The following is a 27499-nucleotide window of genomic DNA, read 5'->3' as shown; positions in this document are numbered from 1 at the left end:
CCTGACTCTTTCTCTGTTGCTTTAGTATCCCGGTAAGAAAGTCCTTGATATCGCAGACCACCCAGAACTGCCTGCGGTCGTCCGCGTAGAGTTATGGCTTGGCCTCGAAAGGCATCAGAGCAATTGGACTGCACGTGAACAGAGCGAAGGTGAATTTGGTGTCTTAGCAGAAACGGTGAGTTGACAGGACGAAATTCGACACCCTTTCTCTTGTCAGTTAGTAGTAAGGACTATATGATCTACCCTTATTGAGGACCAAATTGAATTTAAAGTTGCAAATGAAATGTTAAAAACTGCCTCAATATAGACTTTCACTCCTTAGACCCAAGGTATTCTCGGTCCAGGAGATTCTGGATTCGATTGTAGTGATGACGTCAAGTCGGATAATGTAAATCAATTGCTGCTCGGGATAATGCCGGTTTTCATACGACGTCATCATTTTTCAAACTTAAAAATCACTAATCCCACAGTACTGAAGTTTTAGTTTCATCAGATATAAGACCCTAGCTAAAAACTTGACGTTTTATGGCGTTTAAGCTCGACAGAGTTCCTCATTTTGTTACAGCTGACGTATGAATTTCCAATTTATGCGTTGCGCGACATTAAAATAGCGGCCAAAGATGGATCTCGTGTAGGTCAAAAGAGGAGTTATTGCTTACGTTTTTGCTAACTGAACAGTTCTTGGATTTTGTGGGAACTCTAGAGTAATAATTTTTCGATGATTACCAAAACTCAATGACATGTTTCTGTTACTGTGCGGCCGCCATTTTGATACCCCTCTGAAGACATGGCGTCTCCATACAAAGGTCTATAAATTAGGGTGAAACACTTTTCCAAATAACGCAGGAATGAAAATCTGCACAGAGCTAAATCTTTGCGAGTTTTGTTTTATATATCAGTCATATATCATATCCCAAATTCTTGACTTAATTTATTGAATGGTTAGGAATTTTATTTTTGATAGCGTGACAGTGCATACCACCAATTTCGTTCTCTCCCGCAATAATAATCATGATATCGACCAAACGCGTTCGATTTTGGGTGTTTATAGACCTCTTTGTCTCCGTCCATAAACTTGCAAAAAAGAAAAAAAAAAAAAAGAAAAGAAGTTAGTCAATATTCAGCCAGAAAAATCTCGGTCAATAATTGATTTTTGTCAATTCAGGAAGGTAAATAAAGATTCCACCCGTGGTGGTATCCTTTAAGTTTGTTTTGAATTATTACTTAGAGTAGGTACATACATTTTCTATCCTCGCATAAGGAAGCTGTGATTGAAAAGCATATTAACAATTTGTAGTAACAAATAATAATTAATTATGTCCCCATAATACCAGCAATTACTTTCACTGAAGTATGCAAACTTGCGACCGGCCTTCTGACTGAAGGTGACTTTTCAGTATCGGTTAAAACTGATGTCATATATTCCATTGCAGTACGAGAACGAAGTTAAAATTGGCTTCTGGACGGAGAAAGCGCTTACAAGACCAGGATTTTCTAATGCCAGTGGAGAGGTATGAACTTTTGCCTTGATAACATTATTGTTGTTGTTGTTGTTTGTTTAACATTAATATTACATTGTTTTATTTCCTTAGTTATCTCATACCGTGCTATCAATATACTTATTCTTACTTTGTCCCTTATTAAACAATTTCATACCATTAGTTTATACCATCGTTCTGCACTGTGAGCCTATGACCGTCTATTAATTATCGTAATGATCCTTCTAAACAGCTACCGCTACCAACTAAAAGTTTCCAGGCTCCTGAAGGTTGGGCTTTCGAGGGAGACTGGTATATTGCGCCTGAAATGAGGTCAGCTATGTTGATAACTCTGTACATGTACCACAACTTTTTTCTATCCTGAAAACTCGCGCTTGGCTAATTTTTCAATGTATCTTACATGATTCACCAAACGAAAAAGTAAATAGGTAACTTAAAGACTAATTAAAATTAAAATTTTGTTTGATAAGAATTCTAGTAAGTGTGTAGTCAACACACTTAACAGTAAGATGCATAAATATGCCATCTTAAATTTTCTAAAATTTAAGGTGGCTCTGAACCCCCTCGCAGAATTTTAAGTAATAAGCACTAAGAGCTAAAATTAAGGGTGCTTTTAATAGGTGTACTGTTGCTATGGAAATCTATTATGTCATTAAGAGAAACAACATGTGTTCACCGACGACTGTTCATTTGTGTACCAATATTGTAAAACAACTTGAAAAAGAGTGATAGTATAGACCATTCAAAGTTTAATTGCCGGAAAGTGATAGAAATTTTTGCCCGTCACCCCTGAGTGTGTGTGCGCTCGGACTTGCAATTAAGTGGCGTGTAAAAAAGTGTTTAGCGAGCTCAATTCTGTAACGAGTATGTTTACATAAAGTGCTAGTCTAGTTCCCGCCTCGTGGATCACGTAAGGCAGCTTGTGTGGTTGGCCAAGTTGTAGTTTTGATGTGCTGCTTAGTGCGATGAAATCAGTTTGTTTTGGGAACTCTGTTGTCTATCCGCCTTTCGTTGCAAATTCAAGGTAATTTTCTTCCACTCTCGTGATCTACCTGTCCGACTGCTGTACCTGAGAGGGTATCCGTCTGCGAACACGCCTGATCAATTTTGTTCCAGTAAATGGTCTTGTAAGCCACTGTACTACAGGAATTGTTCTAAATGCTGCCCGAAAGGAGCGTATTCGCCAAGCGTAAAGAAACTGATTAGTGGCAGAATTGAGCAAAAGGAACAGGTATTGCAAATCTCGTAACCAGTGAATTAGAACACAGTTACACGTGCTGCACAAGTTGATGACATAGATCATCACCAGGGAAGGTACAGTGCAAGTTAAAAACGAGATGATTATTAAGCGAAACGAGACTGTGATCTTCTTTTCTCGTTTCACATGTTTCTGTCGGTCCCGGCTGCTTCGAATGTGCTCCGAGTTCTTCTCGTGTTCTTGGAGACTGTGATAGATCCGGTAGTTTACGAATAAGAGGACACCAATGCTGACCACAACGGCTGTATTGGCAAATATGAAGGCCAGTAGGTAAAAGCCAACAGCCAGGTAGAGAAGAGGAAGACTGAGAGAACATATCCACAAAGCCACAGATGTAGCAACTGCACTGGGAATCTTGCCTCTTTCGATGCGGTTTGAAGTCCCTACTTGATACCTGTTGACCGCTAGAGCCATTAAGCTCAAGACAGATGCTGTTGAAGTCATAAAATATGAGGTGTACACCACCCATCATACACCCAGCACAGGGTGTTTAAGAGCCTCGTTTGCGTGATAACCTACAAAAACTGGCTCTGTCACTGCTCCGACAATCAAATCTGCAATGGCGAGGTTAAGAACCAGGTAGTTGAATGGAGTCTTTAGATTTCTTGTTGGATTCCAAATTACAGCCCAGCAAATAAGTAAGTTACCAGGTACTGTTATGATACACAGAATAGCAGATACGGTCGTTGTAGTAACAGAAGTTGCAAATGGCGCCCATACTTGTTCGCAAAGGTTGGACTGAAATGTCATTGTGAAACAAAGAGGTTTCTAAAGGACAAAAATGAGCAATAAGTTTTTAGCTTAGATGGTTTCTTTTCCATTCGCTTAGCGAATGTAGATGAGGTCAAGCTACGTTTTGAGACTGATTATTTCAATATCGGTTGAAAGTAAGCCGGTTGGACTCAACCTTTATCTTAAACTCTCTCTACTCCAGTTTACCTCCCTTGTCAAGGGAGGCAGTGAGAGCCTGGGATCAAGATTGAGCTAAACTGTGTCACAAGTGTAAGTGCTCCAAATTCAACCAATGAGAGTTCTCGACTTAATTACGACCATGGCAAGTTAAACGCGGTAAAGTTCAGTTAGATTGCGGGCTTCAGTCTTGCAAGTTTTAATTAAAAAAATAATTAATTTAAAATTCCAATCTGCTAGAAACGCCGGTTAAATTTAATTTCTTTGAGCCTGTGTATAGCCGCCCATTTTCCTTTAATTTTCTCATGGACAATGGTCGACAGCTGCAAAGTAGGTAATTAGAATTTGGGCAATACCTGACAGCAAACACAGGGTTTTAAAGAACACTACAATGATCACGACTTCGAAATGTTGGGTCTTAAAAGATATACTTTTTATATACAGAATCCTAAAAACAACGGTCTACCATCGCTAAACATTTTTTTAAAAAGTGCGCTGAAGGTATTAAAAGAGTGGATGCATGCACAAGATTCAGGTATCTCATTTAAAACGTTTGTCAGACGTTTTCAACTTCTGCTTCGTGGCAACAATTGCTCTCCCGTCAACAATTTACGTAATATCTGTATTTTGATGTTGCAATAGCAATTTCGAGTACGAGCGAAGGAACTCAAATAAAATTCAGGCTCTGATTTGACCAAAATGCAGCAAATTACAGCCGTCAAATTTCGTATGGGCTTAATGGTCGATTCAGTGGTCATGTCAATGATTGGGGAGCATATAAACCTTGGGTGAATTAATTAAACACTTCTGGATTGAAGTCCGACGTTTTCACGTATCTGACTTTGCACTGAAATGTTATTGATTATCGAGATGTATTTTACGCTCATCATCGATCACTATAAGGGGAAGAATAAAAGCCTACTTGAAAATTTAAAACTCCACAGGAAGGTGTAATACTGTACGAGGTAAGTTGAAAAATGAGGTCTTCCTCTTCGAGCAGCTTGCGCGCACATAAAAGATTTGAATTTAAGTTCATTTGGTCCATTTGTGCTACCATCTCTTCATCTTCCTCAGGTTTAATTCGGAAAAAGTTAATTTTTAAGTCAATTTTGCGATGTGAAAAGATTGACACCGCAATCAGCACCCGTATGAGAGAAAAATCAATTTGTAAGTCAAACTAGGTTTTTTTGCCTGCAGGACCCGCAATATCATATACTATTAGTCTGCTAGTTTTTGGTATAACCCATGCATTCAAGTGTAATTAAAGGCATGATGATAGATGTGAAAATTAAACGGAAATAATGACTTTTATGAACATTTTAACCTAGAATGTATGCCGTTTAGAGTTTAATTTTTCATTTCGATGTTTTAAATTAATGTAAAAACTAACCTTCTTTCTCGTGATACGCACGGGGTGTCAACTTTGTAGTCTCTATGGTAGCAGTTACTGTTGTTAAGAAGGGGACCCGATCGAGTTAATGCATGTAAATAATAAGTAACCTTCCAGCACTGAAAACATTGAAGAAGACAGAATATTTATAGCAACAGTGACGTGCAAAGCGAAAACTAACGGATTGTCGACAATGAGTATCGACAATGAAAAATTGATCAGCAATAACCAAAACGTTATCTTAAAACTCGTCACAATGATCGAATTCGTTTCGATTAACAATGGATTGCAGCCAACGATGTTTTTATATAAAGCGACGCCAGCTTTCAAACGGAATGAAACAACCGAAATCAACTGTTCGGAAGAAGTCGAATTTTGATAATGACTACTTAAGAAACCAGAAAAAAAACGTTGTTGGCTTTTTCGCTGCCTTTATTTTAGAGTTCAGCTTAAAAAATTACTAAATACGCAAACAAAAAAAAAAAAGAAAAAAAAAAAAGAAAAAAGAAAAAAAACCACTTGCCCCTAAAAAACACCAAAACTCTTGCATTTCTGATGGCTGCTTTTGAGCCCAGAGATCAATTAACTCAGAGAAAGACAAGCGCTTCCTGCAGGGATAGAAGCGGAATATTAGATATTGAATACTCTTACAAAGTAGTAGTATGAGATGTTGAATAATTCAAACTCTTCTAACTCTTTTAACCGGCAACAGAAAAATAGAGGGAAAACCCATGACAACACTAACACAGATGAGAAAACCCATAAATAATCGGCTTAAAGGAACAAAGAGTAGTCTTGGAAATGACTTCCGGAATTCAAAATATTGTAGCTCTATAGTCTCTCTATTTCTCCTCGACTCAAAGAGAAATTTACGGTTTGAACAAATCTTTTGAACTCACCGCTACTTCACAAGAAACCGTGTCAAAAATTTTAATTTCTAAGAAGATTAGCCTGCAATGTAGCCCGACGTGTTACAAAATCCTCGAATTAGTCCGTTTGCGATCTATAACGTCGGTGCAGACTGTCTGGGACGCAGGGTGAAGGAAATAAGTTTCCCTTTTAGAACTCCTACTTGAATTAAAACGTATTTTACGTGTGCTTAACGCCAATGAATGGTGCAAATACGTCAACTAAGTTAATAACCTCTATCCTTTTGCGCTACATTAGTAGAACTAACGTACCTGAAAAATGAGATGAGTTTCGTGAAAGTCCAAACGCTAATGGCTAAATTTAACAAGACGTGACTAATTTACGCGTGTTCCTCAGTTAGCATGCTGTTAGGACTTCCTTAACACCTGCGAAACTATTGTTTTTTAATTTGGAAAATTGACTTTTGCGGGAGAGGGTAGCTGAAGTAATGTAGGCAAACAAAACCGAACTGCGATATAACCGGATGATCAACAATGTTTTGGGTCTCTTATAATTTCAAATAACCAAAAGGCCCATTGTCGGAGTGTGACAGCAGTTTATCTATCTTACAATAACAGTACATCTCACATAAACAACGTTAACTGTCGCCATAATAAGCCACGTGAACTCCGCATAAATGAACGAAAATACCGTGATAATTACACTGAATCTTTATTCTGTCCGATAAGCGCCCACTCTACAGAAAGTAGTCCCGTGTCATTTTAATAGCTTTTCATTTGAAAAAGGAAAAAAAAAATAAGTGGCACTTTTCGAACAAGGAATTTTTATAATACTTCAATAAGTCTTTCTTTATCAATATTCAAGTCGCTATTCCAGGGCACACTGGAAAAGTTGAAAATTTACATGGACATGTCAATTGTAATTTACAGTATGTAAATCTTGATTTACATTCTTTGTCAATTACAATTTACATGTTAGGGTTTTGTAAAATAAAATTACAGGAAATTTACAGCTTTTAGTACAGCATGTAAATGTTCTGTAAATAGTGATTTACATTGTCTTTGTCGACAATGATCATTTGAAGAACATGTAAAAACTTGTGAAATATTTTACGCACTTTTACAGTATCTGGCTTTGTAAAAAACATGTAAATTGCTTTGCTAAACCATGTGAGGAACGTGTAAATAATTCAAGCGAATGCTGTAAAAAGTCTGGAAATGTTATGTTTGTAACCCTGTAAAAACCATGTAAATGAAAAAAGGGGCCTGTAAGAAACATGTAAAAACCATGTAAATGAAAAAAGGGGGCCTGTAAGAAACATGTAAAAACCATGTAAATGAAAAAAAGGGGGCTGTAAGAAACATGTAAAAACCATGTAAATGAAAAAAGGGGGCCTGTAAGAAACATGTAAAAAGCATGTAAATGAAAAACGGGGGCCTGTAAGAAACATGTAAAAAGCATGTAAATGAAAAAAGGGGGCCTGTAAGAAACATGTAAAAACAATGTAAATGAAAGAAAGGGAGCCTGTAAGAAACACGTAGAAACCATGTAAATGGAAAACCTAGAAGTTGCACGGGTGCGACACCGCACTAACGAAGCTGTCTTCTTGTGAACTTTCCGCGCATCCACAACGACAAAATAAAACTAGAATTGTTACTGCACATGCAGGCGTCCCAAGCTTACGTCTCTAGAAAAGAGAAAAATTAATTCTCGGACACGTACGTATTTATTCATGAAGGACCATGAAAGCGTCACGTGTTGTGTGAGTTCAAGACGGAAAGTGCCCTGGTGACCGAGTTTGAACTGACGCGGAGTTAGGTTAGGCAGGGAACCATAAGGAACACCCAACGACCGTTTCCTCTCGAATGCTTTTCAACGCTGTTTTAGGCTATCTGGTGTACTTTCAAAGCTCTGTAGGTTAATTTTAGGTTGCGCAAAAAAAATTTATCTGTTCGGTTATTCTAGAGGAGCTTGAGTATTCTCGAACTTATTAGGGCTTTTTTGTCCATTTCCCGAAAACGTTAGGTCTTATCGCCTTTCCGAAAATGATAGCAGACTTTTTTTCGGTACCCAAAATGACATTTTTAACAATCCGAAAACAACAAACATTAAACTTCTCATATCGCGAAAGTTCGAGGTCACAGTTGTGCTCCTGAACCGCTGAGAATGAACGAAATATCATCGATTTAGAGCGTTAAATATCCCGAAACATGCACATTCTACAAGTAAGATTAATACAACTAAGTCTGCCCTTGCATGTTCACTGTTTCTTTGTTTTTTGTTTTGTTTTGTTTTGTTTTGTTTTGTTTTGTTTTGTTTTGTTTTGTTTTGTTTTGTTTTGTTTTGTTTTGTTTTGTTTTGTTTTGTTTTGTTTTGTTTTGTTTTGTTTTGTTTTGTTTTGGTGATTTCTACCGTTTTGTACTTTCATTGCCATCACTGTTATCCCAGTCCCTTTATAAGAGCATACCAGCCTTGTGATTGCCCGATCTCCAACAAGCAGGAATCAGCGGTCTTCATGTTAGGTACCAGGTTCTCTCGGTTCTCCCGCCATGTTTGGCAGTTCGTTGGAACTTGCATCGAACTCGAGCTCTGTTTTAGCGGGCCAAAATCAACTCTACCTTCGCTTCGTCACCGTGCACGGTTTCAAGGCAAAGTTTACCGTTACCCAGAAGTTGAAGATAGCGATTACAGGCAACAAAAACAACAGGTAAGCAAGTTTTGCATAAATTGAACGAGCAGAGTTAAGTAACGTCAAGATACGTATACATTTCGTTTTGCCTTTGGTTGTGAATGTGTCATTATCAAGGAGAAGTTACATTGCTTGTGGAATCGACTTTGGTGATGTTTACCTGCCGTGCATAAAGAGCTTTATTATCTGTTATTATCTGTTCTCGATAACTGAGCATGAGCATGCGACATTTGTTATTGGCTTATATGCACCTCATGATTCTTTCTGATGCATGCTCTTGTAAGGTTATGTTGCCCTCTGATGTGAATGCTAGTAAGCTAATATGTAAGGTGCCATCTTCAGCAGAGAAATTTCTCTTATGCTAGAGTAAGTATTCTGAAGTTACTCAAGTGTCTACAGTTGTACCTACACGCAAGTTACAATATGCTGTTATACACAACTGTACATGGACATTGCACCCACTGGTGCTGATACTGTAGTAAGTTAAATGTTGTGGTATTTTCTTTCACAAAAAAAACACTATGATACTTTATAAAGAGGTGTACATGTACCTCAAACTGTCGTGAAAACTACACAGGACTCTTTTTTTTCTACACAGGACATGTACTGTGCCATCTTCAGCAGAGAAATTTCTCTTATGCTAGAGTAAGTATTCTGAAGTTACTCAAGTGTCTACAGTTGTACCTACACGCAAGTTACAATATGCTGTTATACACAACTGTACATGGACATTGCACCCACTGGTACTGATACTGTAGTAAGTTAAATGTTGTGGTATTTTCTTTCACAAAAAAAACACTATGATACTTTATGAAGAGGTATACATGTACCTCAAACTGTCGTGAAAACTACACAGGACTTGAAAAAAAGGAAGAGTAACTTGCCCAGGCAGGAAAATCTACTTGTCTTGGATGACACAGTATAGTCAATCGATTATTTCATAACAATCAATAGAAATTAGTCAATGATATCAGAAATCAATAAAAGGATTCGTCATGAGTCATCAATTGTGATCAAATTTTCAATAAGCATTATCAATTTTGCTGATACTAGCTTATCTTTTAAGCAACATTTAATAAGAAAGAAATGAACAAAAGATTTAAAGTGAAATATGAAATCATGAATACAACTACATAAAAACATAACATTGTATCTCGTAAACAATATTTTGCTGGCATACATGTATCAGGGACTATGTTTTGGGGGTTTTTGGTAGTGCCTTTGAAATCTACATAAAAAAAGTTACAATCAAACACTGTGTTGAGGGACAATTTTTCTACAGTTTAGGTGAACTAACAAAGAGAGACCAACTTTCAATTGATTCTCTAATGACTGATAAATTTGGTAAAATCAAACTGATAACTTGAAACTTTTCTAGCATGTGAGTACGAATTTCTTTCAATTGATCGATAGCACTGATAACACTTACATTAATTTCAATTTATTGATTTATATCAATTTATGGATTGATTTCAATCGATTACCTTACCCTGGGATAACCAGACAGCACTTTAGAGCCCTGTCACAGCTGTACATTTTACTTGTACAAAATTGGGCTCATACCAAATACATTTAGGTTTCATGTGTCATGCATCTGTTCATGCATCTGTAGCAGGGAAGGAAAAAAAATTGTAAGTCACTTGCCCAGTGGGCCAGTCAATTTCAGTTTTCACTTGCCCCACTTAAATATTAGTTGCCAGTGTGGTGGCCAGTAAGGAAATGAGGGGACAAATGCGAATGAAGTACACTCGGATTCCAAACTAATTCATGCTTTCAACCTAATAATTAACTAATCTTTAGGTGTTAAGTTTTGAAATGGAATGACTGGAAATTATCATTTATCAAGCTGGCATTTTTAGTCAGACTCACAAGACTACTGACGCTACACTGTAATTTCACTTGCCCACTGGGCCACTGAACTTCTATTTTCGCTTGCCCAAGAGCAAAATTTACTTGGCTGAGGAAATCAAACCTGGGTTTTTTCCTGCCTTGAGTAGATCACAGATAACATCAAAATGTGGTAAAAACAAAAAATAGTCACATAAGCCATTACTAGAGTGTGTCACAGAATCTGTGAATTTTTCAGGTGTGTGTCACTGATGTTTTTACCACATTTTGATGTCTTCTGTGATCTATTACTGAACAGATGCACAACAACATAGAATCTGTCTGCTTCGTAATAGATAACAAAGAAACAAAAACAAACTTTTATGACATCATCTGTACCTTTGTCCACCAATAGAGCATAAGTGCACATAAGAAACAATCAAATTGTGCCTGCAAATAACTTGACTTATTATTTAAACATTGTTTGATAGGAGGTTGATTTATTGTCCATGATTATTACAATGTAGGAGATAGTGAACATTGAATAGTTACTGCCATGGATTTTGAGTTTAGTTCTTCTACATCCTCTGACATTCAGTGCCTTCCAATCAGAGATGCAAATTTTTTGTCACACAGTACCTACAGATGTAGATGTATGATCTGTTTGATTGATGAATATTCAGGGCTCAAAATAATGGCCGGTCAACGGGCAATGTCTGGCCAGAATGGTGACTTGACCGGCCAAAAACTTCACTCGCCGGTCATGTTGACCAGTCATGTCATGTTGAGACGGTCACGTTGTTCATTCTTGAATAAACAATCAAATCCCCAACTGTAAATCTGAGAGTTTTTATCTCTTTTTTATCATGACCTCTAATGAAAACATACACCAATGCATACATGTATCTGTTCGAACGGCTAAAGACCATTCGCTTGCTGTTTGTCATGCATTCAAGATCGATAGGAATGCCATTCGAGCGACTGGGGTTAAATCTGTTCAGAAAAATATTAAGCCAATCTTTAAACGGTGTAGCAGTGACTGGAACAAACAAACTATATTTGTGGGTTTAATTTAGCTCACATTACGTGTACTTGATTTTTTCGTAAATATCTTGACCAGTCAGAAATGAGACGTGACTGAGCTAAAACTACTTTGGCCGGTTAACATGACCGGCTACAGTCCGATTTCAAATGTCACAGTATAAATTGGAATGATAAGAAACGAAATAATAACTCCAGTGTAAAATTCGCTGATTGATATCATACACAGAATTTGCTGATTCATACTCAGACATAACTTATCTTATTTAACGAAATGTTTTATGTTACTTGTAGGATGGAGTAAAATTGAGAGTGGTCAATACATGCATACTCCTTGGCATTGATGCTTGATCAGGAAAAAATCAGCCACTGAGAAGTCTACAGTACCTATGACTCTATAAGGGGTCTGAGGTCCATTTCTTGAAGGCCCTGGAAACTTTTTGGGCCCATAAAGCCATCTTTAATTGAGTTGTGTCTAAAAACTAAGAGCTGTATATGCCTGAAACTTCTTGTGTGAAGGAAACCTCTGTTCATATTGAGAATAAGCGAATAAAACAGCTCTGTAAGCATAAGATTTCAGATTTTGGTATGGCTTTCTGGGTGCGAAAACTTTTTGGGACCTTCAAGAAATGGGCCCCTGGTGCATTACAGTCTAACATGGTGACCTTCAACACTTTCTGGCATAAATTCAACCACTTTAAACATTATTTTCAATGCTTTGAAGTATCACCTACACTGTACCTGTGTTAGTGAATTAGCATTAAATTTGAATATCTTAGATTGCTAGGTTGATACTTATTGTTCAATACAGCAGCTATAAGATTTCATCATAAAAAGCAACGGCTATGTTTACATACATGTAGTACCAGAACAATAATTTATTAACTTATGATGTGTTATGGGAACTATGGTACTAGATAGGCCTTTCAATTTCAACAGGTCCCTATGAATTTTTTTTTTTTTTACAGTACAGTTTTTTTTTATCACAAAAAGAAAAAGTAAAATTTTGAATATTGTTTACAGTGAATGTTTTGTCAGGGGTTCAAAATGTTTGTCCTGTTTGGATTCTGTACAGTTTTGGAAAAAGAAGGAAACTGTGACTTTGTAAACATAGCCTAAAAGATGTCAGAAGCCTTGTTTTATGTTATGCAATGTAGTATTCCTTTAGCATGAATGTTTCTATGATGAATTTAAAATGTCAATCTCTATCTTGTGGTAAATGTTTTTTCTCCCTATTTTCTGTTATTTCAAAAGAACAATTCACTCTATGAAAAAAGCTGATCAATATTTCACACTTACATTGCAGTAATTTTCATAATAAGGTAAAGGTAAAGTCTGCATATGAGCCACGTGGCCCAACAGGCTGGAGCTTATCCCGCTTTCTGTAGCAGGAAGCGACTAGGACTATTTCTACTTCCCCTGGATGAGATGCCAGTCCATTGCAGGGTTACCCCACCATTAAATTCGCTGGTACCCACTTATACACCTGGGTGGAGAGGCACTGAGAGTAATGTGTGTTGCCCAGCAACACAACAGAATGTACCTGCCTAGGGCTTGAACCCGGACCGCTCGATCAGGAGTTGAGCTCACTACATGTAACTACAAGGCCATCGTGCCTCCCACATTTTTCATAATAATTATTAAGGCTAATTTAATCCTACATTAATTACTTAGTAAGAAAAAAACAGTTTATCCATTCATTTTATGACAAAGGTATTATCATTATGTTACATTTGACTTTGTGAATTTAGTATATATTTAAGACAGGTATCCATTTGCAAACGATTTTAATTTAGTAATACGCCTAAATTGCAAAATTTTCACTCGTTGTAGCTGACAACAGTATAGTTCTTAATCATTTTACTATTTATGAATTAAATAGAGTTGAATATGACATGGTTTTGCACAATCTTGAAAAGGTCTTGAATTTTAGTAGTCTTCTTGAACAGTGCTTGAATTCGGTTAAAGGAGCTCAGTCATGGTATTTTAAAATATTTTGGCCATGCACAAAATTACATTAAAGTCGTCTTGTTATGGATAGAAAGAAAAGAAAACATGTTTTATTTGTTGCAATGTGTACATTGTAAACCTTATTCATGGCATATAAAAACTATTTGAATTTTACTGAGTTTGTTCTGATTGCAATAAATTTCTGATTCTGTAGAAATTTGCATGTTTTCTACTATTATAATTAAGGTCAACAGATTTGATTACAATAAAACAGTACATTCCATGCATTTTTCTTCAAGTTATTTTTTACAAGTTATTTATCGTACAGGGTTTCTGCCTCCCTTTTTCGATTTACGTGTTATTTACAGGCTCCCTTTTTACATTTCCAGGTTATTTCCAGGCTCCCTTTTTTGATTTACATGTTATTTACAGGCTCCCTTTTTCAATTTACAGGTTATTTGCAGGCTCCCTTTTTCAATTTACAGGTTATTTACAGGCTCCCTTTTTCAATTTCCAGGTTATTTCCAGGCTCCCTTTTTCGATTTACATGTTATTTGCAGGTTCTCTTTTTTGATTTCCATGTTATTTACAGGCTCTCTTTTCCCATTTACATGCTATTTACAGGCTCCCTTTTTCGATTTGCAAGTTATTTACAGGCTCCCTTTTTCGATTTCCATGTTATTTACAGGCTCCCTTTTTCGATTTCCATGTTATTTGCAGGCTCTCTTTTTCCATTTACATGTTATTTACAGGCTCCCTGTTTCGATTTACATGTTATTTACAGGCTCCCTGTTTCGATTTACATGTTATTTACAGGCTCCCTTTTTCCATTTACATGTTATTTACAGGCTCCCTTTTTCCATTTACATGTTATTTACAGGCTCCCTTTTACGAGTTACATGTTATTTACAGGCTCCCTGTTTCGATTTACATGTTCTTTATGGGCTCCTTTTTTGATTTCCATGTTATTTACAGACTCCCTTTTTCGATTTAGACGTTATTTACAGGCTCTCTTTTTCAATTTACATGTTATTTACAGGCTCCTGTTTTCATTTTCCATGTTATTTACAGCCTCCCTTTTTTTTTATTTACATGTTGTTTACAGTATTATGGCAGCCTCCCTGTATTAAATTTACATGTTATTTACGGGTTTCCAGGTTGAATCACAAGAAATTTACAGGCTATTTACAGTATTTGCAGGCACAGTTTACATGTTATTTACATGATCTTAGCCCTTTGCTTTGAAACATTTACCGTGTTTTCTTCATCATTTACATGTTTCACTTGAAATATTTACATTTTTTTTACATGAAACCTCCAAAACATGTAAAAGGGGAAAAATCATGTAAATTAATCTTTACAGTCTCTTTTTGATTATTTACATGTTAATTACATGTTATTTACATACTCTGTAAATTTTCAACTTTTCCAGTGGCAGGTAGCGCTCTATTTTCAAAAGGCTTTTATAATTTTTAATATTGCTTTTAATCTGAGCCGATACAGGACCGTTATATCACAAATGAACTTGTGTTCTAGGAATTCGCACTATCACTATTGTGAAAGAGCTTCCTCCTAAATGTTTTCTAGCAAACGAGTGAGGTAATTTGAATAAAAAAATAATAACATGTTAGGCACGGATGTTTATTTGAACAGTTCAACGTCCCACCTCTATTTCTCATTAACACTCTCTCCAAGTTTCCAAAATGAAATTGTCGCTCCACGCGCAAATTATAAATCACACGAAGAGCGTACATTTGCTACATGTTTCAAACAATCTCCTTTTCTCTTAGCTATATTTATACACATAACATGAACTCGTCTCATAACGCTGGGAGGAAAGTCATTTCTTTTTAAAAATTTCATTGGTTCTAGCTTGCCAGTTGGTGTCTTTCATCGCATGACAGCGAACGGAAGAAAGAATACTTGATAAAGTTTGATTTAAGGGGAGAAGGCTATGTTGCAACGAGAAGGAAAGTGGTAAAAAAAAAAATGCCCATATTTCTCAGAATTGCACATATCGCTTAATCGCTTTTGTTGTCACTCCATTTGTTTATGCCAGTTTTACAAGACTTATGACACAAATAAAACGGGAAAGGTACCCCGAGTAGGGTCGTAGCTACAGTAACAGGCTAGCCTCCCACGACGAGCCCTAAGAGCGTCTGCGTGGGAGGTTAGTAACAGGCGAGCCGAGGCTGAGGATCTTGTGTAAGGCTATGCGTTAATAATAAACAGATTTGGAGGAATTAAAAGTCTTTTTTTCTGATAACGCCACGGTAAAAAAATTTGTCTGGCTTAGACCCTGTCGACCCCTGCTAGTTTTTATTATTATTATTATTATTTTTTTCTACGCTAGAATTCGATTCGATCTCATTTCTTGTCCTGTCTCGGCTACGATTTGACTGTGAAATGATTTAAGTGCTTGATTGTTAAAGATGATACCTGATTGATCGATCCCTGAAGCGTTGTTTCCTTACGATCAATTAAAAATTTACAAGGGGATCCTCCTCGCTTTGAGCCTTCAATTTGCCACATGTGTGCTAAACCTGACACCAAAGTGATATCTTGTTCTCTACATGTGACATGGAACGCGAGTAGCCTACCTGTTCTGGATAATGGGCTCAGCGTGGATTCAGTTTCAGATAAATAGATTCCTTGCTGATGTTTATGTGACCCACTCTCTCTTCATGTTGTTGGTTCGAGGAGAAATAGGATCGACGAGATATTCTTCTTTATTCAACTTCCTATGTTATTGATGTTTCTCTTTATGTTTGAGGACATATCAGCCATCGAAGATGCATGAAGTAGTAATTTGCACCTGTTCCCTGCCTATGATATTTCTTTCCACAATCAGTAACAAACGGAAGCAATCGCTTTTCGTTTAGGGTAAAAAAATAAAAAGTAAAGAAAAGTAGACACCTACCTTAATATATATTTAGTTGAAAAGTCTTCAACCTTTGAGCTTTAGTTTTGTTTTCAAAATCATCCGTCTCTCCAAAGAGTCACCGGAAATGATACGCTGATTAAACGAGGTTCCTGTCGATAGGGATAATTGTCATTTGGCGGACTCTGTTGGCAGCTGTTTGCTTCGAAGCGTTAGTGTGCAAATACGACGAGGGTGCATAGCATAAAAAAGCGTATTTTCCTCAAGATGAATATGCCGCCGTGGTCAATTAATCAACAACATCAGTGAAAAGAAAATGATTTAATGAGTGGTAACAAATACCAGCGATGAAAATTGAAGGAAATTTTATTCCAAGTGTTACCTTCAAAACAAACGTTGTCGAGTTTACTCTGAAGCTGCAGTGATGAAATCATTCGAACAGCAATGTATAAAATTTATCTGTAGTTGTATCTGAGTAAATTTGGCCATGTCAAATTTTGTGACAGAATGTTGCTCAAACGCAATAAAAATGCAAATACAAAAATTTCAGGTGGGAAGTCATTGTAACAGGATACACTCTATTTATATATAAAAATATATTTTAGAAGAATATTGAGGCTGAAATGTGCAAAAATTTTAAAGAATATTTTGCGAATAAACCCGAGGCTGAGATTTTGAAAGTACATAATTTTGGTGTTTTGAAAATTTGTATTAAAATACAATAGAATTACATGTTTTAATTTAAACTAAACCGTATAAAATTCTTCCTTTCTTTAAACTACAAAACTGGCCAAAAAATAACAAAAACAGCACTAGCCTTATGTTCAATGCTAATACCATTTCTGCAAGAAGTTATTTGAGCCGTATCCGGCTTTATCTACTGCAGTCTGAGTCTAAAATAACTTTAACACCATCCAGACACCAAATAATACATTCAAAAACAGACACGTTACACGCTGTACTCTACGAATATTCACGAGAATGTTTACAGCCTAAAATCGGCAGAAAAAATCAAAATATCCAGCATCGGCCAGAAAAACAATATTCAATATTAAAAAAAAAGAGTGTATATATGAAAGAGACAGTTACACCGGGTATTATACCGGGTATGCAAAAAGATGCCTAATCCGTGGAAGGAACATTTGTCGGTTTAGATGCAGCATCGTCTCTAGGATAAATGTTTGGCCCCATGTAACGCTATGAAACGAACAAAACGATCGAACGTTTCCGTTTTCCTTTGTGATTTGCGAATTTAGGATAACATTCTAATCATTAAAATAAGTTGTCTGAATGACCGGCTATCAATTTTGAATATCTGCTGATAGGTTTGTGCCCGAGCTTGCTTCACTTTTCCGAGAAGTGAATATCTGTTCGTGAGATCATTCGAAACATTCTTTCATGGGAATCGGTGAACTTAATGTGCGAGATTAAAGCCGAATATTCAGAGACGAAGCGTGAAAAAGAACTTCACCACACTCATTTAAATTAATTTACAACTTATTTTTGAAACTAAACGTTACAAAAACTTAACTATAGGCCACAACAACTGAAATTATTCAGGGGCATTCAGAAGTTAGTTGAAGTTAGTGGGAGGCGCGGTGGCCTCATGGTCAGTGCGCTCGACTCTGGAGCGAGCGGTGCAGGCTCAAGCCCTGGCTGGGGACATTGTGTTGTGTTCTTGGGAAAGAAACTTTACTCTAATGGCGAATTTAATGCTGGGGGGTAACCCTGCGGTGGACTAGAATCCCATCCAGGGGGGAATAGAAACACTTCTAGTCGCTTCATGCCACTGAAACCAAGATAAGCTCCGGCCTGATGAGCCACTTGTCTCGTATGTAGACTTTACCTTCTTTTATTCAGAAGTTAGGAACTGGGGTGACAGGCTAAGCAGATGATTAGTAGCAATGTCCAACATTGTAAGGGAAAGCCTTAGAAACCGTCCGTATGTCTTCTTCAGATATTTGTTTATTTAGTTATGTTCCTTATAAAACAGATCCAGTTTATAGCCACATAGTAAAGAGAGCGTTTTATTTCTTATCCTTAGCTTATTATTTGACCGCGACTCAGGGCATAAGATCTTCTTGGAAGATGTATTTGAAAACGAGGCGAGGATGATTCCTGGTGGGAACTGGGGCCAAGCATCCGCGCCATAGACAAATGTGGTAAAGAATTTGTTTTCATAAGCCAGCAACAGGCTGCTTTTCACCTGTATTGTAGAACTGATCTACTTTCCATCAGTCTGCTAAGGATGTTGCGTTTGAAGGTCGCCTCACTGAAGCGGAACTGTAGCAGCTGTTATATGTTTTGGAGCTAGGGCGGGCATTGTTTGTTCTATTGTTCTCTTAAAGGTGATCGAGCCATTCATGTGAGAACTTAGCAGTTCCACGAACGATCCACGGACAAATATCCTTCTCTATTTTCGCTGCGCGCCAAGAGGAGTTAGTTGTTTATATGTCTTTACATGCAAAATTGAATTAATCTTCTTTTTATATCTACACGTTTACAGCATGGTGACAAGATCGATGAAAAAGACAAGATTAAATGTCCAGAAGGCTGGGAGTGGACTAGTAACTGGGAAGTCGACGACAACAGAGCTGTGGACGACGAAGGTAAAACTCTACTTATACGCAATAGTTTGACTCGAACGAAATAGATTGAACGTAAATTGATAGTGATGAAGTAAAACTGTACATAATGTGGTCTTGATTCAAGCAGAACGTAGTTTCTTACCATCCGTAGTGGTACATGTCCGTAACTTAAAGGCGCATCTTGAAGAATGTTGAGTTTTGTGATGTCTTCTTAATCCAATTATGAATTGTTGCTTTTAGGGTGAAACAGCCACAGTTATTGTTCATTTAGCAATCTACACCCTCCATGCATTGCATTTAAGGACTTACATCACGGGTACGTTTCTTTGGGATGATCAGGATAAGGAATAATGATATGAGATTACTTGGTAAAGAAAGGGCCGGACAGAACGATGAATCTAGTCTGGGCAAGGTTCCTTTGATGTACCATGTCAGTGTCCATGGAATCCGGAGCATCCCAAAGAAAATGCACCATTTTAAGTAATAATTGAAGTAAAATGTTTGCTCGGATGTTCTGACATCCTAAATTCAAGGTCACTTTACGTGAGAGCACACATGTAGTGTACGAGTTAGCGCATGGGACTGTTTGTTTCAGGTTGGGAGCACGCAGTTGATGCATCTTACGGAGTGTATGGAGCAATACAAAAGGCTTACCATTTGGTGAGAAGAAAACGTTGGGTCAGAGAGAGACTCCTGAAGGATTCGAAGGCTGTTGTAAAACAGGTAATAACAAGAAGTGCTCTTAAAATAATTTCTTGTTCGCGCTCTGAAGGGACCTTTCCTTCCGTCATTACATTTTGCAATGATGATTTATTGAAATAGCTATAGCTTTACAATAAATTTTGTAAGTCGTGTTCTCCTTCAGAAGGAGTGAATTCAAAACAATAATGAAAACACGAGATCGAAGGTAAATTTAAAGCAGCAGTTAACCCAGGTAACTTTTAAATACTATAATGTGACAAGATAAGGTGGAGTAACTTCTGAAAAAGTCAAACAACAACAACAAACATGAGATGAAATGACTATTGCATGTTCCTTACGACTACATGCTTCTCTCAACAATTTAAGCCTAAGTAGACAAAGCATTCTTTTTGTTTTCCTTTTTCCAGAAAGAACTTGAAGAGTTTGCGAAAGAAGGGTGGGAATACGCCTCGATTTTCACGGCCAAATATCACCACAAGGAAAGAAAGATCGATTTTGTCAGGCGACGACGTTGGCACCGAAAAATGGTTGCAAAAGGAGGACAAGACGTCAAAGCGTCCATGCCTCCCGTGTGTCTTCTAGAAATTGACGGCGAGGTTAGAGTCTTGTAGATAGCCAACCTTAATTTATTTAGCAATGGAAAAAATGACATAAATGATTAGGGATAAAAACTGGAAAATGTATAAATTTCGTGCTATTGTTCTTGTTTGGGCTCTTGAAGACCTAGAAAAAGAAAAAGGTCAAATATCGGTATTCAGTAGAGCAATAGAAAACCAGAACATTGGACGAAGTTTATTTTCATCGTATAGATAATTATTGTTGGAAGCAATTCCAACGTTAACCTTATTTCGTCTTTATTGGTTATAGCAAAATATATATATCGAAAGATATAAGCTGCTCTTAAGACACCCAACCAAAGGAAAACTAATTTTTCTTTAAGGTGCACGTGTTTTACATTTGCTTTGTCGTTCGTCTCCATTCGATAGCCAGCCAAATCAAGAGAAACCTACCAGACTTGTCTTTTTTCTTTTAATGTGATTGCTTCTCTAGCAATCCTGGGTTCTTAATTATATGATATCCTGAAGAAGTCTCACTTCGCAGCGTATGCGTTTTTTTTTTTCCTTTTAATTAACAGGAAGACAGTAAAAACTGTTTGACGAATATTCCAAGATTGTTTGTCACCTATCACAGTGAGTAAAATGTTCATTTGGAAACGTTCTGTGAGCAGTTGTGATTCTGCTTATAAACAGACAAAACTCACTTGGCATGCAATTTTATGTTCAAAGTTCAAAATTTTATGTTCATCGTTCTCTGTCTGAAAAATTTAGGTTAAAATAAGCTTTCGGCTGCCAATCTAGAGCCATTGTCGAATGATCAAAAAGACGCGAAATGTTGGTTTATGTGGGTGAAAATAAACAGGAATGTTATAAGAACCAGTGCAAATTAAAAAGCTTGAAAGTTTAGGAAAGCTGACTGGATAACATTGCTTTTTTATGATCATTATATGAAACAAAACATAAAAATGTAAATGATATTTTTTTACAGAGCCTCACAAGTATCAGTTGTGGGCCTACATTTATCAAGCACGTGATTTGCTTGCGATGGACGAAAGTGGAATGAATGGTAAAAATGCATTACGTTCCTGAAACATTTTCATCGCGGTGCCTGTTATTTACTAATGATTTTATATAGTTGACACCTTGAATAATAACACACTATTATTGAATGCATGTGCTTTCCTCTGTTAGATGCCTATGCCCGTGTTGCATTTTGTAAGCAAAGTGCTGTGACAGCAGTGCTGACTCAGACTCTGTGTCCCACCTGGGATCAGACTCTGATTTTCGACGAGATTGAAATTTACGAGGGTGTCGAGAACGTGGCAAAGAACCCGCCAAGTGTGGTGGTAGAGTTGTTTGATCGAGACTCTGTGGTAAGATTTGTGTCTTCTTTTACATTTTTAGTCTCTTACGTTCCACAGTTCACTATATATGATAAAAAGTATTGCATGTTGTAAGATTGTTTTGCTTATTTCCCAAGAATAAGGACTAGTTAGTAGGTTTCAATTAATTCTAAAAAAAAAAGCAAGAGAATAATTAATGAAGGTTTAGGGAGGACTCGTAATTAAAATGTCAGAAGTTTTAACTTGTACCAAAAAGAGTCTTTAAAAAACATTTTATGGGTTCCTTCCCAAAAACCTATAGACAATACAAAAATAGATTGCTATAACCCCGACGCAATCCTACCGATTTTGGTAGTTTAGATACATTTGTTTCCCTATTTTGTTAACTCCCATAATTCAATGTAACTCTTATCCCGTTTAATGAGACTTAATTAGTAAGTCTCCCTTATTATTATCTAACTGCAGCGAATACCGTCCAAATAACAGTACAAATATACAGCGATATTGTACAGTTATTTGTATCAGTAGAAAACCTGCTTGCCATACAGGTCGGCGCCCGCCCGCAAAACTGTCACACTCTCCCTCTTTCACTGCTAAATTTATTGACTACAGTAGTTGGATAATAAATCTCTTATTAGATGTTTTGGTGTGTAGTATCGCTTTATATTTTTACTCGTTGTTTTGTATTTTGACTCGCCCTACGGGCTCGTCAAAATACGACACAACTCGAAAAAATATACAACGATACTACAAACCAAACCATCTAATAACATATATATATATTGGTACTGCACGTACATACGATGATTGATTGAGAGAATTCAACCACATGATATGTTTGGTCCGCTGATCACAATGGAAAAAAAAAAAAAAAGAATTCCTTTTCACTTAGACAGGGAAAATAATCGAATCTAAAGAGGTAGTTTATGTGTCTTGTAGTATATGTTGAGGGAAAGCAATCAGATGTTTCATTTTATAACAGGGTAAAGACGGATTTCTTGATCGCTGCGTGATATCGCCCATGGTAAGGCTAGAAGGACACCAGACTCCTGAACCACGACTGCAGTGGCACAAGATCAGAAAAGGAGAAGAGGAAGGGGGCGAGCTATTAGCTGCTTGTGAACTGTTCCTTGTGCGTCCGTCATGTTTGGGTTTTATATATATTCTTAACGCATTCACTGTACTCTTCTTCAATGTATTTTTGGTTTAATTTACATCCAGCAGTTGAGTGGGTAACACTGATCCAAAATCATTTTACTGTACATCTTAGTCTTTTGTTCCCCCTTAACTTCCTCGTCTCTTGCTCCAATGTGAATTGAAGAGATGTAATAGAGAAGACGATTGTGTCATTCACGTACTGTACTTGCAGGACGAAGGTGCAGAGTTACCATTCACTCCACCCATGAGAGGAGCGTTGTACGCCGTGCGAAGTCGTGTGCGCCCAAAGTTACAACGCTCGGCTATCGAGGTTGGCTTTATTTCCCTTTAATTTTTTTTTTCTTTAGTTTTAATTTCTTTTTAATCGCTGATGAATCCAGATAAAAGAAAATCATTTTCTCCTCGCTTTCTTTTGTTTAAGTCGCTAATAACATTATTTATTTCGCTCTGGGAAAACATTTACATCTACTGCACGAAGTGGCACAAATTTCAAACGTTCCCCTTTGTGTTGTTAGCTAGCAAGCTTCCCTGTACTTCGGGAGGAAAGTTATAGCAGAGTTCCGGCGGCCCCAAGGGCCGCTAAGCGGAGCCCCATAACTATAGGAACAGAACCCCATGCACGCAATCCCATGCATGCAACAATATTCCTTATGTGCACAAAAGGAGTGTTTATACAGACCTGAGAAGTCACATAACTTTGTAAAAAAGTTTAAACTAATAATAAGCACAAGGAGAGGATCTTACTCCGGAGATCACAAAAAGGTACTGTATAATTCTCATGCGTCTCACAGCATTCCAGCTTCAAGTCATTATTCAAGCAGGGTTTTATCGAGATTCTATTTCAAATAGGCCCTTTGCACGATTCGGTCACATGGTACAAAATCACACATGCTGGTGAGCAAGTTGCACAGTGGGACTTCCAAAACAATGTCACTCGTACCAGTCCACCTGGACCTGCCTTTGTTTTGGAAGTCCCACTGCGGAACTTGCTCACCAGCATGTGTGATTTTGTACCATGTGACCGGATCGTGCAAAGGGCCTATTGTCAACAACATTCTTTCGTAACTCATTTCTGACAAATGTGATAACCATGGTAACACCCACAATCACTAAATCCTGGGATATCATCAACACCCAAAATCACAGCAAACACATCATTTACCGATATTTCCCTTTTTCAAATACAAGCAACAAATTCATACACGATGTTCTTTATCAATCATTTGTTTGCCTACACGGCATCTTTTAGGGTCGTCTCAGAACCATCTCTACATAGCAGTGTTCAATGTTTCTTTGTAGTTTTCTGTGTCCTTCAAAATTCGTCGACAGTTTTCTCCGGAACGATTTCTCACTCCTTGTAAAGTAACTTGCTCGCGTTTCGCCGTTATGTTGTCCGGTGTTTTCGTGCAAGGGCATAAAATGTTTCGTAATCCACGGCGATAACTCTCAACAAACGACAAACAAATTATTGGATTGACCATAGAAGACGAACAAAACACAACACTCGCTAGAGTTAAAAACAGTTTTTGAGAGACACAAGACAAACTCCTGTATGCAGCGAAATATGACAACGTCGATGGAATAACGCAAATGTAAAATAGCACTATAATGATAACGGCCATTCGAATAGCTTGTCTTCGTTTCTTTTCAGAATGCCTTTGTAGATTTTGTGCGGCGTCATTAAGGGCTTTATTCTGTCTTTTTAAAGCGATTGCTATCGCAGTGTACAAAACGGTTAATACAACTAACGGAGCAATAAAAAGCATAAAAAATTGTGCAAACATAAATGCCGCCGAAACATCCGAGTTGTAGACTGAATCACCGCCTGTGTAGTCGCAAAACGTGTTTTTATTTTCGAGTACAACAACATCCGAGATTATCAGCAATGGTGAATTAAACAAGCCTGCAAAAATCCAAGTGGAAACGATGGCCGTTGTGCGAATCTTTGGTGAAATAAGACCAAGTTTTATTGGAAAAACGACGGCGACAAATCTGTCTATTGCTATCCACACCAAGCTCTGAACAGAAACATGGAGGGCCACAGCACTCGACAAATAAAACAACTTGCAAAAACTCGATCCCAAGTTTCCACTGACGCGCAATTGCCATGAATCAGTCACCAATCCAACAATATTGACAGGGATTACAATCAGTGGGAAAAGTAGATCTGACACAGCCATGTTCACGATGAAATAGTTAACTGTTTTTCGTAAATCTCGATGCTTGTAGACGATGATGATTATGAAGATGTTACCGATGAAACTATCCATCAAATTAACACAATAGAGGAATATGAAAGAAATTCTTTCTGCCGTCATGTGAAGAACATGGGGATCGCATGACGTGTTCGATTGGCTTAGGGCAGTTTCGTTCACAGTTACTGAGATTGTGGTGTTGTTTCTCAATGACATGATCTACTCCTTACTCTCAAGCATTGTCGTTGCTAGCGCTGTAGAAGCACGCCCTTTTATATTTTGACCCGATATACTTCGTGAGTCGCGATTAATCGGAAATGAATTTCAATTCCGTTGCTCCAAACACTTCAGTATATTAGAAGCCAATGCAAATAATTTTCAATTTTGCGTTCGTATTTAAGAAAGTAATGAACGACAGGCTTCCTTGCTTTACAATAGATTATACGGCTTTCATTAGGGTAATTGCCAATATACCACATCAGCGTTTATTTCTCTGCAAATACATTGAAAAGCTGTCCAAATGACAAAGCATGTTTGTTCATTCGACGTATTTACGACAGGTGGAAAACGAAATTTCAAAGTACAAATCTATTATTTCGGCTTCCTGTTGTTAAAAGCCACATATAGAGAGAGAGACCGTGTAATTATTAGTTGTTGTCTATCTTTTACAAAAACGGTATTTCCTTCACCCCATAGAGACGAAGGAACTTCAAATTAAAAGCAGTTGAATTGAATTAAAACTTCAATAATACAAAAGAGTTTCCTTGCTAGCATAGAGTTAAGATAATACGACGAAATGCTTTTGGTTTGAAAGCGAATACTCTTTGATACGCTCTCGCCTACAGTCCATACTACAACAATGGAAAATATTCATCGTTTTCATTTGAAACGCGTAGTGTACATCCAAAAATACAGTCCATAGTGTAAACGAGAAAACGGAGTCTTATGGTATTAGTGTGAACAGTGAAAACGGAGACATCCGAAAACTCTGACGTTATTCACATCACTGCGCATGTGCAAATGAAAGTGGTGATTTCTCTGCTCGTTTTCTCATAGCCCTTCAGCTTTCTTAAGGTTTTAGTGTGGACGATGAAAACGCTGCGAAAACGGTAGTATGGACGGAAGCGTTTTTGGCGCTAATGCGTCGTCGAAAACGTATCGTTTCGAAAACGCTTTAGTATGGACGGGGCCTTAGCTAAAATCTGCTTTCTAATAGAACTTCGTCGTGTTATCTTAACTATGTGCTAACAAGGAAACTCTTTTCCGTCATTGAAGTTTTGATTAATCAGATCTGGAGAGATTTGCTATAGCAAAGACATGCTAAAATTACTGAAAGATTTAATACTGTACGTTTCGAGTCATCATGTCAGGTCATGATGTACGTTTTGATAAATTCACTTAATAGCGGAGCTCCTGGCTGCCGAAGGGGCATAAGCCGGCCCCATTGCTCAGAGAATTTGGTAACCTATCGAGCTAAAAAATTTGGTTATCACGCGCTGGCCCTACATCCGTCCGTACGTGCACCCCTTCATGTAAATCAATGTGATTTGTCACTCTTCAACAACCTCGTTCCCGGAGATTTTCTCTTAAGAGATTGCGAGGGCAGGTTTACAGCGTGCATCTTTGATATTGGGCGGACATGTTATGTTCAACTGATACCTGTCCAAACAAGGTATCCCCTGATCAGCTTCACGCAACATATGGCAGGCTTATGTTTAGAGCTCATGGAGATCACGTGTTTTTTTGATGTTGACCGCTGCCTAGATATAGGTTTTTGATTGGATCGCAGGCTCAAGCCATCAGGAACTCCGCTTTTAGGCTTGGCGAAATCTATATATTATCGGTTAATTCATTGTCATTGACAGGTTTTGTGTTGGGGTGTAAGGAACATGAAAAAGTTTGAACTCACAAGTGTGACGTCGCCAAGCATAGAGTTTGAGTGTGCTAGGGAAGTGGTCCAGTCTGACGTCATCAAGGACACTAAGAAGAATCCAAACTTTGAAAAACCTCTTCTTACCAGAATGATGGTGGTTATTACACCTATATTCATTTTATCTACTTAACGACGTGTAACATGTTTTTTGTTGTTGTTGTTGTTGTTTTTGTTGTTGTTGTTGTTGTTGTTGTTTTTGTTTTTGTATGAGTCAACAAACAAACGTCTCACGGCTCCTTTTACGCGGTCAGGTATTCTGTAAGGGAAGAATTCACCATGTAAAAAGGGACTTCTGTATAACGAGGCTGAGATCAAAATTGCGAGCTATAGGGATATACGATTGCCAGCTGTCTGACGCTGTTTTTGTGTTCAATTTCGTTCACAGAATCTTCCCGTGGAAGAGATTTACGCACCAGCACTGAACATCCGCGTCCGTGACAACCGTTCATTTGGTCGCCGACCAATTGTCGGCGTGCATTCATTGAGGTCGATTCAGAAATACCGCTGCCCAACGCCGAAAGTGGTTGAAGAGGTCGACTCCGGTGCCAAGGGTCCAGCGCCAAAAGGTACAGCCTGGGTCCGATTAGTAAGTTAAGAATATGTAATTACAAGAACATTCAGAAGACCCAAACAAAAAGGCCCACTGTCTGATAATTGCAGAGTAATTATCTTCTTCGTGAACCAATTTTAGTTTTTTAGCATGGCATGT

At 37.6% G+C, this 27499-nt stretch overlaps 2 protein-coding genes, 1 long non-coding RNA gene and 1 pseudogene across 3 annotated transcripts; 2 read left to right on the top strand and 2 right to left on the bottom strand.

Moving 5' to 3' along the window:
- Positions 1-1736: 1736 nt before the first annotated feature.
- On the bottom strand, positions 1737-3513 carry LOC145478373 (adenosine receptor A1-like; annotated as a pseudogene).
- Positions 3514-7018: 3505 nt separating this feature from the next.
- On the top strand, positions 7019-11969 carry LOC145478374 (uncharacterized). Its single transcript, XR_014048242.1, has 3 exons — positions 7019-8633; positions 9214-9260; positions 11778-11969. It is a non-coding gene; the product is annotated as an uncharacterized LOC145478374 (long non-coding RNA).
- A 6249-nt stretch (positions 11970-18218) lies between these two features.
- LOC145471271 (myoferlin-like) lies at positions 18219-27385 on the top strand. Its single transcript, XM_081454835.1, has 11 exons — positions 18219-18230; positions 18821-18923; positions 19498-19625; positions 20012-20200; positions 20740-20794; positions 21150-21227; positions 21353-21534; positions 22487-22636; positions 22874-22972; positions 26723-26887; positions 27176-27385. Exons 1-11 carry the CDS (start codon positions 18219-18221, stop codon positions 27383-27385), a joined length of 1371 nt encoding a protein of 456 aa, XP_081310961.1.
- On the bottom strand, positions 23931-25202 carry LOC145470249 (QRFP-like peptide receptor). The gene has a single exon (XM_081454084.1). The coding sequence runs from the start codon at positions 25071-25073 to the stop codon at positions 23931-23933; it is 1143 nt and encodes a 380-aa protein (XP_081310210.1). The 5' UTR covers positions 25074-25202.
- Positions 27386-27499: the final 114 nt, after the last annotated feature.

This window comes from Orbicella franksi, chromosome 2 (assembly GCF_964199315.1).
Source record: "Orbicella franksi chromosome 2, jaOrbFran1.1, whole genome shotgun sequence".
NCBI lineage: Eukaryota > Metazoa > Cnidaria > Anthozoa > Scleractinia > Merulinidae > Orbicella > Orbicella franksi.
The sequence above is the reverse complement of the archived record's forward strand: the minus strand, read 5'-3'. Positions and strand labels throughout refer to the sequence as shown.

Bases quoted from the DNA above. Each gene is read 5' to 3' on its own strand.
- LOC145471271 (XM_081454835.1), top strand. The intron at 20,795-21,149 runs GTGAGTAAAATG...ATTTTTTTACAG, and splicing joins ATTGTTTGTCACCTATCACA to AGCCTCACAAGTATCAGTTG. The intron at 21,228-21,352 runs GTAAAAATGCAT...TTCCTCTGTTAG, and splicing joins GGACGAAAGTGGAATGAATG to ATGCCTATGCCCGTGTTGCA.
- LOC145470249 (XM_081454084.1), bottom strand. From the start codon at position 25,073: ATGTCATTGAGAAACAACACCACAATCTCAGTAACTGTGAACGAAACT.